We start from the raw sequence: 14446 nt of genomic DNA on the forward strand, positions 1-14446 counted from the left end.
TATATACACTTTCAGTAGGGTATGGTCTGATCTTCGATTTCCAACTCCTACTCAAATACATTGCAACTGTTATTGATGTGAAATTATCCATATTTTAGCCTTCAAATAAACTTTACTCCACTGGTTGTACTGGGACTTATAGCAATAGTAACATTCCACATTTAATAAAAGTGGAATATGGCTCACATGGAGTGCTTAGTCTACTGGTGATAGGCATTTATTATTGTGTGAAACCTATTTCAAAAATACAATACTAAAACAGTCAAAATTAGCTTTTGCAAGGGATTGAAATTGTGCTATGCGATATTAGTGATGAACCTTAATACTTTCCTTACTGATATGATATCTCACAATTTCAACTTCAAAAGACTGATATTTTGTCCTCTGCACTAAGTTAAGGGAAACATTACTGACACTTGGAAAATAGAGCCCTGTATCTTTTTAATTTAGTCTTAATTGTCGACAACCCTCTCATTTTTAAATCCCAGGAAACTATATCAGAATCAATGGTGCTGCTAATGATCTTAGTGAACTGTATAGATTTAATGTAACATTTGTTATCAGATGAAGTATTTGTGCAATCCACATACAAAATTTAAATTTTGTGCAAATCTAAATTTGGTAAATACACAGTTCATCCTATTGTCACTGTAATTTGTTAGTTAATTCACTCGACCAAACAGATATGAATTTGAACAAAGTATACTCAAAATAGCATTAACCTATATGTAAATTTAAACATCATTCGCATAAAATATCATGCAAAGTAGGCGTCATGCTAATGCATTTTGTTCATGTAAAAGGTATTTAAATGACTTCTGAGACATCAATAATAATGCAGTATTACAACTAAATAAATTGGTGTTTGAGGTTGAAAATACAATGGGCAACATGAGCAGTACTCATTAATTATCCCTGAACAGTGGGTTAGCAATCCCATTACCACGTACAGACATTATTTTCTAGAGGAATTCCATAATTATCTAGTTTGTGCAGTTTTTTACGCATGCATTTCAGCGCATTTGGGTCTTACCTGTAATATGATAGCTGACTTGGCGGTTGATTTCAGATGTGTCATCATCTCTTGTGCTAAGGACTGCAACAACCTCTCCAGGTGAATCACTCTCTCTAACAGACCCCCTATATATCTCATTCACAAAATTTGGAGCATTGTCATTTATATCTGTAACAGTTACTTGAACTATTGTTGTTGAAGACAGAGACACAATCTCACCATGGTCCAAAGCTACCACAGTAAAAGTGTAGGTTGGCTGCCTTTCATGGTCAAGATCTTTAAGTGTCCTAATCCAGCCACTGTTGCTGTCAATAACAAATATTTCTGTAACCTCTTCAATGTCTGTCTGAGCTGCTGGTAGCATACTGTATAGGATCTGTCCATTCGCTCCTGAATCTTCATCGATTGCTTGGACTTGGATCACTTTGGTTCCTATAGGCATTCCTTCCATTACCACAGCCTCATATGGATTGGTCTGAAAGATAGGTTTGTTGTCATTCAAATCCATAACTTCAATTTTGACATTAGTTGTCAAAATTATGTCAGTTCTCCCATTATGAATTGTGACTGTAACCAAAAACTCATAAAAAGGAGTTGCTTCGTAATCAAGTTTCTTGTCCAATTTTAGCACTCCAGTATGTGAATCTATTACAAATACTCCATCGTGGTTATTTTTTAATAATCCACCATTAATTGTACTAAACAGAACAGACTGGCGAGGCAAAACTTGGATTGTACCAACTGTACTACCTATAGGGACATCCTCTGGTAGCATGAATGAATAGTGGTGCTGCAAAAAGGAAGGAAGGACTGTTTCCGGAGAAAGTACGTGAAAGTATATAGGAACCAGAACACTCCTTACAGGAATACCACCATCTGAGGCTTTCACAAAAAATGAGAGAATTGTATTTTGTAAATGGTCAAAATTTCCCTTTGTGACAATCCATCCGGTTTCATGGTCAATGTCTATCACATTTGCTACATAATCTGAATCTTCACTATATAATGAATACAGGATTTTAGCATTTTCTCCTTCATCTGGATCAAAAGCCTCTACTTGGATGATCAATGACCCTTTTGTCACATCTGATTTAACACTTGCCCTGTATTCTGAAGCCATGAACTGGGGAGCATTGTCATTGTCATCCACCAGTATGACCCTCACAGTGCAGAATGCTGCTCTACCACCTCCATCAACTGCCATCACTGCAATATCAATATCACTTTCCAGAGGAACTTCCCTGTTTAACTTTTCAGTTATAATAATCTGACCTGCAGAATCAATAAAGAAACGATCTCTTGCAAAGTCATTGATTATAAGGTAGTTAATGTTCCCATATTCCCCAGAATCCCCATCAGTAGCCATCATTTGAGTCACCTTGCTTCCAATGGCAGAATTCTCTCTCAGCTCCACCACATAACCGTTGCTTGAAAAGACAGGACTGTATAGATTGGCACCAAGTACCCTGATGTGCACTTGAGCAGTGTTAGTAAAAATGCTGTCTGATACAGAGACATTCAGGTTGTACACGGAATCCATTCTTTGCTTCCGGTGGTTGGAAAGTGTAATAATCCCTCTCTTGTTGTTCATGACAAAATTCATATGGTCATTACCAGACAGAATGCTGTACTCCAATTTGTCAGTATCAGAGCTATCTGCATCAGATGCCTGCACACAGGTTACAAAATGACCACGTGGTGCAAGTTCATTTACGTAAGACTCGTACAGAAGCTGGTTAAAAACTGGAGGACTGTCATTCATATCAGTTACATAAACATTGACTGGGACTTCACTGCTCATTGGGGGGATGCCATTGTCCATTGCTCTAGCTATAAAGCTGTACTGTTGAATTAGCTCATAGTCCAACATGCGTGATGTTAGTATCAGCCCACTTGTGCTGTCTATGTGAAAGTAGTCGGTGCTGTTTAAATTGTCCTGGACAATCTGATAGCGTACTAATCTACTGTTTTCAGAGTCGGCATCCACAGCAATAACCTGCAGCACAGGCGTTCCAACCATTGAGGATTCAGAAAGGGTTGCTTCGTACATAGTTCTTTCAAAAACTGGAGGGTTGTCATTAACATCATCTATGGATATATTCACGGTCACCTCAGCTCGAGCACCAGTGAGGGAATCTGTCGCCTTTACAGTCATTTTATAGCTGGATTCAGCTTCATAGTCCAGAGGGCGAATGACACTAATGACTCCTGTATTAAAATTTATATTGAATTGGTTTGAGGGATTTCCATCAGTAATGGTATATATTAGACTTTGACCTTCAGGACTAGTTGCATTGATGCTGAGAATAGGGGTGTGTGGCTGTATGTCTTCATTCACTGTTCTGAGATAAAATGGTTTTGCAAAGACGGGCATTGCTTTATTAACAACTGTGATAGGCAGTTCTACACATGTGGAAAGAGAAGGAGAACCCCCATCTGTTGCAATGACTACAACATCATATTCAACATTGGATAAATCAGATTCAAAAGGTTCTATTAATGTGACAACACCTGTATATTGGTCAATCTCAAAGTGGCCATATCCATCTCTAAGAAAGTAAGTTACTTCTCCATTTTTGTCCTTGTCACGATCCACAGCAGTGATGTGATACACAAGAGCACCTGGCTCTGCATCAACTTGAACTGCAGCATAATAAGGAAGGCCTACAAATACTGGTGGATTATCATTAATATCTTCAACCTGGACTCTAATGACTACCCGTGCAACACACCAAGGATCATGCTCCCGATTTGCTTCCACCACCAACTCGTACAACTCTTGTTCTTCCCTGTCAAATGACACTGGCATTGTTTGCACAATTCCTGAAGTGGATTTAATTGTAAACTTGTCGCCAGGATTCAATATTCTGTATTTCAATGGCTCATTAAGCCGGTTACCCACTGCATTTACCACAGCCACTTTTTTTGTCTCTGTGCTGTTCTCCAAGATGGAAGCTGAATAGAAACTTTGAGTGAATCGTAGACCACTGTCGATTGCATCTTTTACTTTTATTTTTGCCAGTGCTATGCTACTGAACTTCCCGTCAGACACACGAACAGCAAGTCTGTAGAGTTCTTCAACAAGGGTATGATTCTTTACAGTGATGAGCCCACTTCTCAGATCAATCGAAAAATCATTTGCTGTATTTCCATCAGTCAATGTATAAGTTAATTCTGATAATACTTCAAAATCAGGGTCTGTGGCTGACACAGTGAGAACCTCAACACCAATATATGTTGGCAGGAGAACAACAGTTTCGTATACATCTTGGCTGAACTTTGGTGGTGAGTCATTGATGTCAGTCACATGAATGGTAACCTCTGCCAGAATTTCAGCTGTGAGCTGTGGACTTCCACTGTCTCTTACATGCACTTGGAAATGGAAAACTGGAATTGTTTCATGATCTAGATTTGTTATAGTCCTGACTGCCCCTGTGCTCGAATCAACTGAAAAATATTTATTCACCGTAGATTCAACAATTTGATAGACAAGCAATGCATTCTGGTTGCAATCGTCATCAGTGGCTCTTATAACAAGTGGTTTGTTGCCAGAGATTAAAACAGCACTGTTGACTGGAGCAGCCTCACTAATGCTACCTGAGTATTGTGAATGCAGAAATATTGGAGGATTGTCATTTTCATCAACAACATGAATGCTGACTGTAATGTTTGAAGACATTCCTGCCATGTTGGTTGCCTGCACGATCAGCTGATAAGAAGGAATGTGTTCGTAATCAATTGATTTCTGAACGCTAATGACTCCAGAATAAGGGTTAATTGTGAAAACACTCTCTGGATTTCCAACTTTTATTTCATAAACTATTGTGGATTGGCTCACTGCTGAGATCATAATCACTGAAGTACCAACACTGGCATTTTCATTGACCTCGATCATGTACTCTTTCTGAGGGAACTTGGGTTGCGCATTGTCTGAGAAAGTCACAGAGACACGTACAATTGCAGTAGCAGAAAGTGCTGGTAAACCCCGATCAGTCACTTTAACAGTCAAAACATACTGGCCAAGGGATGAGAGGTCAAGTTCTTTAGAAACCGTAATGATCCCCAAAACTGGTTCAATTTTAAAAGTATCCTCATTGTTTCCTGAAAGAGGAGAGAGAATGATCACAAGTAAAAAAAACTGTACATATTTTTCCAGATATTAACAGACTCTAAATCACATTTTACTAAAAAGATTGAATGCTGAATTAAAATTGATATTTGATGGTACAGGCTGCTTTGGCTATTCAAAGTATAGATGCTTTCAAAATAACATTTCAGAACATACATTTTAAACATTAATATTTGGACTGATTTGTAAACAGTACAAATCTATAAATCAGGAGAAATGTAACATTTGGGTGCCATCTGCTGTGGCAGCATTAGTCCCGGAGGTAAGCGGCAGCTAGCCAACAGGTGGCAGCAGGGCCTGAAATTGAAAAAGGATATAAGGGCCAAGAGAGAATATGAGAAAAGATTAGCGGGTAACATCAAAGGGGGCCCAAAATTATTTAATAAACATATAAAAAGTAAAAGGATAAAGGCCAAGCAGGGACAAAAAAAAGAAATCTTCTTGAGGAGGCAGAGGGCATGACGGAGGTACAGAATGAGTATCTGCCTTCACTAAAGAGGATGAAATTAATGTTGCAGTAGAAAAGGGGTGTAGAGATATTGGATAGGATAAAAATAGGTAGAAAGGAGATGCTATATAGGTCGGCATCAATCAAAGATAACCAGTCACACGGTCCAGAAGGGATGCATCCTAGGTTGCTGTGAGAAGCTAGGGTGGAGATAGAAGTTCTGACCACAAACTTCCAATTCTCCTCGGATATGGGAGTGGTGCCAGAGGAATGGAGGATTGCAAATGTTACACCCGTTTTAAAAAAAGGGGCTAGGGATAAATCTGGTAACTACAGGCCAATAAATCAGTCTAACATCAGTGGTGGGAAAACTATTTAGAAATCATTGGGAAGGATCAAATTAATTCCCACTTGGAGAAGCATGAGTTAATAAGGGCCAGCCAGCACGGATTTGTTAAAGGCAAATCATGACTGACTAACCTGACTGACGTCTTTGATGACAGATGACAGTGATGAAGGTAGTGCAGTAGATACTGTATATTTGGACTTTCAAAAGGCATTTGATAAAGTCATGCATAATAGACTTATTTTGAAAATAGAAGTACTCATGGACTGGATTTTCGGCTTGTGTGCACCTCTGTTTGCGCCACGGAGGGGCGATAATGTTGTTTCTAGGCGTAACATCGGACGTCCAGCTTTTAATGCCCAGCCGGCAAATTCGGCTCATGGTTTGCAGCAGCACAAAAACTTACCGCCCCGCCCACTAGTTTCACTGAGATCATGATGTCAATCGTCGTGAAATGCTCCACTAGCGCCCCGGATGCAAAATTAGGCCTTAATGCCTCACTTAACGCCTTCCCCAGGAAACGCCTGAAAAAGCAGGCGTCCTAGGGTGCAGCAGGCGGTATTGGCAGCGTCTTTAAATGAAGAGATGAGGATCCTACATCGCAGGTCACATTGACTGCAACGGTTGCGCAGATCACGTTGCGTGAAGCTCCGACTTGCAAACGGCACTTTTATCTGCCATTACATTGCCCTTACAAGGTGAGTGAGAAAATTTAATGGGGGCTTTACTAGTTCGCCAGCCTATCATGCTCCATGCTATTGCCAGGCTGCGTCAAACTAGAAGAAGGGCTCTTGGCCATGTCGGCTCACGGGTGAGGAAAGGACAAAGAGATCTGGGGTGGGGGGGGGGGGGGGCCGGGGAGAGGGCTTACCCCCCCACGGGTTTACAGGCACCAACACTCATACCTCCAATTCTATGGTGCGCAGTGTGTGAAAAGGCTGCACTTCCGAAAGGAAGTGCTGACAGAGATATGTCATTTCCTACAGGCAGAGCGATGCCTGTACCGCTCTGGAGGCAGCCTTCAATACTTGCCTCAATAGGTATTAAAATTCATTGTGATGTGCTGCATGTTACACAACTTGGCCATCATGAGGGGCCAGGCATTGCCAGTGGGGATTGCAGACCCGCCTCAGGAGGTGGAGGATGACAAAGAGGAGCCTGGCGAGGCCCCCATTAGATAGCCACATGATCCACAGAGAGGCAGCGTGAAAATGCTGCCGGACCAAGAATCGCACTTCGCCAGCTCGTAATGGACCAGTTCTCCTAAATGGAGGAAACTGAGGGATGGAGCTAATACTGGAGACGCTATGTGCCCCCATAAAGTCACATCTCCGCTGAACGTTGGAATGATACACAAGGATACCATTGGCAAAGGATGAATCATAAATTTTACTGCAACAAAGTAACAAAAACTCCCTGCACCAAAATAAAACCATACAATAGACAACGTTATGTTGCAGGGCACTGAACAACAATGAAGTTCCTTAAATAAACAAAACTTATTTTAACACCGCGATTTTCGGCGGGGGCACAAAAACTTTGTGTGACGGCGGATTTTGCACCCCTGATCATGGAACCTCATTTTTTGCCAAATTTTGCAGACGAAGACACAAACATTTTCCAGGTGGTATCAGGACCACCCCACCACCATTACCGCCCCAAAATCTCCAGCCCATGGTAGTAAAGGGACGGTGGTAACTTGGGTACGAAATTGGTAAGAGATAGGAGGCACAGATGAGTGGCCAATGGATACTTTTCTGACTGGAGAGAAGTATGCAGTGGGGTCCCCCAGGATGCAGTATTAGGGCTATTGCTTTTCTTATTGTATGTAAATGACTTGGTCTTGAGTATAGGGAGTACAATTTTGTAGTTTGTGGATGATACGAAAATTGGCAAGGTAGTAAATAGTGAACAGGATAGTAGCAAACTTCAGGAGGAGGTCGACAGACTGGTGTAATGTGCACCCACATGGCAGATGCAATTTAATGTGGATAAGTGTAAAGTGATGCACTTTAGGAGAAACAATATGGAGAGGCAGTATAATCTAAATGGCATTATTTTGAGGGGCAGTGCAAGAGCAGAGGGACCTGGGGTGGGAGGGAGGAGGGGGTGCATGTTCACAAATCCTTGAAGGTGGCAGGGCAACCTAATAAGGCAGTTAAGAAAGTGTATGAGATATTTGGCTTTGTAAATATGAGCATTGAATATAAAAACAAAGAAGTCATGCTAAACCTTTACAAATCATTGGTTAGGTCAATTCACTATGAGCCAGTTTTCCGCTCTTGGCGTGGACCAATTACAGCCCCTGGATTTTGTAACAGTTTTCAATGACAACCTGGATAGGTTATAAAGGCATATGGTTTTGTTTAAATATGCTGTCCAGGTAAACAAAAACAATATTGTCTAATACATAGATCAATCATGTAAAACATTCATCAAGCAGTTTCATTAAATAGTAAGTATCCTTTGATTCAATCTGGGGTTTGAATGCTGTGGAAATGTATCCTGCAAAAGATTACGTTACTGCCCCTTGGGCATTCCCTGTATACTAAGTGGCATTCACAGCTTGTCACTTTTAACCATGTTTATGTCTTTAGCACAACGTGATACGTCAGTTATGTGGCTTATGATAGAAAATCTTGCATGTAGGTTTGTCCAATTTTTACAGGTCTAGTTTTACCATTCATATTTTTCTATCTACAAGTTTTATTTAAATCATTACTCACCGGATTCAATACTGTACAATAGTTCAGCATTTTGACCTTTGTCCTTGTCTAGGGCTGTAACCTGCAGCACAGCAGAGCCAAAAGCAGCGGACTCAAAAACCGAACCATCATACACAACACTCGTGAAGTATGGGGCGTGATCGTTGGCATCATCTACATTTACTATAACCCGTACCAAATTACGTCGGTATGGAAACTCTTGATCTCGGACCTGGTGAAATAAATTCGAAAGTTACTTTTAAAAGTCTGAGCACAGGAGCTATTGCTAAATTTGTTTCGTTTTAATGCTCGTTAATGTACCAAAGGCACATTATTAACGTAGTCAGTGCTATAGTATTGAACAAACCTAAAATCCGTAGTAGATTTTATGTCCATTTTCTAATTCCTCTTAATGTAAGAACTTATAGGGGCCTAAATTGCCCACCGCCCGAAACGACTCACACTTACATCTCTTGAAGTGTCCTGGCCGCCCCAATGCCTGGGGCTGGGGCGGCCAAACCGGAGAAATTCAGCACTTCTTGCTTTTTTTTTGGAGCGGGGCAGAAGTGGCCTCATCATTGGGGCAGAAGTGGGGGCGGGACGAAGCGGCCGTCACTAGCAGGGCGGAAGTGGGGTGGGACGGAGTAGCCAACGTTGGTGCCTCACAATGTCCCTCCCCATCAGTTAAAGGGGAGAGCCGCTGAGAACTCTGCAGCCACTTTAGTGGCAAACCAGGGAGGGTTTTGACCGGGCCAGTGACCTGACACTCAAGAGGAGGTGCCAGGCAGTCTTTTGGCGGTGCGGCCGAACTCACGGCCATGATTGTCAGCCCGACCTGGCAGTCGGCCAACAAAAAAAAAACATGGCGTCGCCGGCAGTGCCACTCCTTTTTAAGGGCAGCTGTGCTGCCAAGTCACACAAAGGGTACCGACAGCAAAAGCTGTTGGCGACACCGACCAGTGGTGACATCGCTCCCGCGGGGCAAGCTTTTGAGGAAGGACTTAGTGGCAGCAAAGTAGAGGGGTCAAGTGTGGAGTGAGGCGTGGATAGAAATAAAATGTGCAGAGGGAAGGGATTGCCGCTGGTTGGTAAGGGGTCGACGTGTGCACGCTGCGGTGGGAAAACAGATGGAGTGGTCCCCTGCTCCGCTCCAAACCTGAGGAAGGGCAATAAAAAAAATGGCGGCTCCTTCGCGGACACTCAGCGGCCATTCCCATTCTCCACCGACCAGTGGCCACCGCATTCAGGCGGCCATGGGCCTTATAGAAAGGGGCAATTTTGTCCCCATATAATTTCCATATTTATGAGTCAGTTATAACATATTACAGGAGTGATTTCACAAAGCTCTGCTGTGAGCGTCCAGCTTTATCAGACGTGGGCTTAGATTGCAGAGAGGGCTCCAATGCTATTATTGTTATTCTCCAACCTGTGCTGGCAGCAGTGTCTGGCAAAATTACTCCTTGTACATAATGTGGTGCATACACCAATGCACTGAACTATGAAATAGTGATATGTAGCTTCATATTCATGATCCCTCATATAGGTTAGGATTGGAAACTCGCAAACTTACAGGAACCACTTCCCCAAACAGTGGGGGAAAAAAACAGCACAATGTTCACTATCCAGTAGCTAATTGAAGAGGCCTGGAAGCAAATCTCCAATTTGTAACCTCTGATCCTGCCCAGCTATCTTTATCCGGGGTTGGCCAGTTGAGCTGCCAATCAAATCAGCTGCCGCTTTTCTTGTTGTGAGCTTTCATTGTAGCTCCCCATGCTGGATTGGTTTCCTGTCTATCCGAGACAAGCTGTCAAATAGCCTACAGTAATTTGGAATGGAAATCAGACACAGATGCTCTCTTAAGTTTAGCATTGACTTGTTTCAGATAGTTGATGATCAAAAAAGTATATTTAGCCAGGAATAGTGTAGTGTGTTTTGTTATTTTCTGTGGTGAGGAGTGTGATGATAGTGTAAAGGTTATTTTTTTTGTTCACATATTATATGCAAAATAAATCAGCTTGATGGGTTACAGTTAGCCTCATTTCACTAAAGTGTGCATCAGTCTGCATTTCAGAAGATATAAGAAATACAATGGGGGCACATGCAAGATCACAGTATTCAGTCCACATAATGAAGAGTTGCCCTGTTAAAACACCCAGGTCACACTATCTAGATATTGAGCCGAAAATTTAAACTCCTGATATTGAGGGATGTGGGAGCAACTAACAGAAGAGACCAGTGATTCTAATGCTAAGAGAATATTTAGTGCAGACAGGAAATGCATAACAATGCATGACAAATTGATAACATGCAATATTGTCACATTGTTTCTATCAAGAATATCAGGACAAGAACAACCACTTGTATTTATATAGTGTTTTTAAAATAGTAAATCTCCCCAAGTATTTCACAGAAGTGAAGCAGACTTCAAGGAGTGATGGTAGAAGAGTGATAAGCGAAGGCACGGTTAAACAGATAAATTTGTGGAAGCTTTTGAGGAAGGACTTAGTGGCAGCAAAGTAGAGGGGTCAAGTGTGGAGTGAGGCGTGGATAGAAATAAAATGTGCAGAGTGAAGAGCACGCGGTGGCACATAGGACTGGTGGAGTTTACAGAGTGGGAGGGATTTGTAAATGAGGGCACGGATTTGGGGCCTCAGAGCAAATTGAGGTTCCCTAGGACAGGGTGATAGGAGAGCATGACTTAGTGATGATTAGCAATTAAGGCACAATTTTGGATGAGTTGTATTTTAAGTAGGGTGGAGCTTAGGAGATTGACAAGGAGATAGAGAAGTTGAGCCTGGAAGTGATGAAAAGTATAGAAGGATTTCAGTGAGTGAGGTGAGGGCAGAGGTGGACAAATTTGCAGATTTGGTAATAGGTAGTGTCTGTGATGGCTAGGATATGGCGATTGAAGCTTAAACAGGACAAAAAGATTCTGTACTATTGGACTTGAATTCAGCAAACAGAGGGAAGGGAGTGAATTAAGGGCTAGGATGGAGATTTTTAGTAGATCAAACAGGATTGCTTCAATTTTGCTGATAAGTTGGTGAACATTCTCACACACTTAGAGCTTAATATCAGACAAGAAATGCATTAGTAAAACAAAGGACAGATTCTTTTGTTTACACTGCACATTATCAAATGATGCAGGAAGAATATTCCCGATGTTGGGGAAGTCCAGAACCAGGGATCACAGTCTAAGGATAAAGGGTAAGCCATTTAGGACCGAGATGAGGAGAAATTTCTTCACGCAGAGAATTGTGAACCTGTGGAATTCTCTACCGCAGGAAGTTGTTGAGGCCAGTTCGTTAGATATATTCAAAAGCGAGTTAGATATGGCCCTTATGGCTAAAGGGATCAAGGGGTATGGAGAGAAAGCAGGAATGGGGTACTGATGTTGCATGATCAGCCATGATCTTATTGAATGGTGGTGCAGGCTTGAAGGGCCAAATGGCCTACTCCTCCACTTATTTTCTATGTTTCTATGCAGTATATCTTACAATAGTTTTTACATTAGTGCTCATTTCTTCTGCTGGCAAGACATTCTAATGATATTTTTGCTTACAATTCACTTATATATGCAGCTCAATGAGAGAATAATAGAAAACCACCTCATTTTGTTAAAATAACATACAATTGTACTCAGTATAAATGTCAGGCTATTTTAAGCTTTCCAGAATGTTTCATAATGGAAAAAAGCAAGAAACTGCTGTTTAACTGATGCATCCTGTCAAGGCAGTAATTCATGCTCTTAGCTGCATCCTTTAATGTGTCTGGAATTTTGGCTCAAAGCTATATTATGTCTAGATTTATAAGGACATTTTGATACAATATTTAATCAATACGTTATACTAATCTCTATTATATAGCGAAGGATTTCTCATCCTCCTTTGGACCATTCTTATGTTATTTTACTTGCAGAAGAGTTGTAATGTAAATGAAATAATGTTGAATCTGATAGTGAAAACCGTGTGGAGTAATTATATATAATGTCTTAACTCATCTGTGGACATTAAATTATTTGAGTGAAAATAAATAGTATGTTTTTATTTATTACTTAATTCTTCTTCTTAGGCAGTCCCTCGGAGTTGAGGATGACTTCCTTCTGCACTAAAAATGAGTTCTCAGGTGACTGATGAGTCCGATGCGGGACCTACAGTCTCTGTCACAGGTGGGGCAGATATAGAAACATAGAAAATAGGTGCAGGAGTAGGTCAGTCGGCCATCGAGCCTGCACCACCATTCAATGAGTTCATGGCTGAACATGCAACTTCAGTACCCCATTCCTGCTTTCTCGCCATACCCCTTGATCCCCCTAATAGTAAGGACTACATCTAACTCCTTTTTGAATATATTTAGTGAATTGGCCTCAACAACTTTCTGTGGTAGAGAATTCCACAGGTTCACCACTCTCTGGGTGAAGAAATTTCTCCTCATCTCGGTCCTAAATGGCTTACCCTTATCCTTAGACTGTGACCCCTGGTTCTGGACTTCCCCAACATTGGGAACATTCTTCCTGCATCTAACCTGTCTAAATCCGTCAGAATTTTAAACGTTTCTATGAGATCCCCTCTCATTCTTCTGAACTCCAGTGAATACAAGCCCAGTTGATCCAGTCTTTCTTGATATGTCAGTCCCGCCATCCCGGGAATCAGTCTGGTGAACCTTCGCTGCACTCCATCAATAGCAAGAATGTCCTTCCTCAAGTTAGGAGACCAAAACTGTACACAATACTCCAGGTGAGGCCTCACCAAGACCCTGTACAACTGTAGTAACACCTCCCTGCCCCTGTACTCAAATCCCCTCGATATGAAGGCCAACATGCCATTTGCTTTCTTAACTGCCTGCTGTACCTGCATGCCAACCTTCAATGACTGATGTACCATGACACCCAGGTCTCATTGCACCTCCCCTTTTCCTAATCTGTCACCATTCAGATAATAGTCTGTCTCTCTGTTTTTACCACCAAAGTGGATAACCTCACATTTATCCACATTATACTTCATCTGCCATGCATTTTCCCACTCAGCTAACCTATCCAAGTCACTCTGCAGCCTCATAGCATCCTCCTCGCAGCTCACACTGCCACCCAACTTAGTGTCATCTGCAAATGTGGAATTACTACATTTAATCCCCTCGTCTAAATCATTAATGTACAAAGTAAACAGCTGGGGCCCCAGCAAAGAACCTTGTGGTACCCCACTAGTCACTGCCTGTGGTTGAAGGGATGTTGGTTGAAGGGACGGGTGGATGGGGTGCTTGGGTTGTCGTGCGCTCCATCCGCTTGGCCTCTGCTTGCTCTCGGCGAAGAGACTCGAGGTGTTCGGCACCTTCCCGGTTGCTTCTCTTCCACTTTGATCGGTCTTGGGCCAGGGATTCCCATGTGTCAGTGGGGAGGATGCACTTTTTCAAGGATGCTTCATGATGACATTGCAAGCCGTGATCCTGACCAACGGATCCACCACAGACGCAATTCACGTTTGGACCGGGGTCAAGCAAGGCTGTGTCATTGCACCAACGTTCTTCTCGATCTTCCTTGCTGCAAGGCTGTGTCATTGCACCAACGTTCTTCTCGATCTTCCTTGCCTAAATGCTCCATCTCACCCTCAGTAAGCTCCCCGCTAGAGCTACAGAACAAACGGGAAAATGTTCAACCTCCGTCGCCTCCAGTCCAGATCCAAGGTCGTCCCATCCTCTGTCATTGAATTACAGTATGCAGATGGTGCGCACACTCGGAGGTCGAACTCCAAACCATCGTCAACACCTTCACCGAAGCGTACGAGAGCATGGGCTTTACACTAAACAT

General features: G+C 42.1%; 1 protein-coding gene across 3 annotated transcripts in view; it reads right to left on the reverse strand.

The window, feature by feature from the left end:
* Positions 1-14446, reverse strand: part of LOC139275058 (protocadherin Fat 3-like) — a 941319-nt gene that overhangs the window by 199956 nt on the left and 726917 nt on the right. For all 3 annotated transcript variants that reach the window (XM_070891994.1, XM_070891992.1, XM_070891993.1), the window contains exons 9-10: positions 8665-8875; positions 1034-5116 (exon numbers count right to left, since the gene is read on the reverse strand). In XM_070891994.1, coding sequence (XP_070748095.1) covers positions 1034-5116; positions 8665-8875 — 4294 coding nt within the window. The remainder of the gene's footprint in view (positions 1-1033; positions 5117-8664; positions 8876-14446) is intronic.

Source organism: Pristiophorus japonicus, chromosome 10 (genome assembly GCF_044704955.1).
Source record: "Pristiophorus japonicus isolate sPriJap1 chromosome 10, sPriJap1.hap1, whole genome shotgun sequence".
NCBI classification, from domain to species: Eukaryota; Metazoa; Chordata; class Chondrichthyes; family Pristiophoridae; genus Pristiophorus; species Pristiophorus japonicus.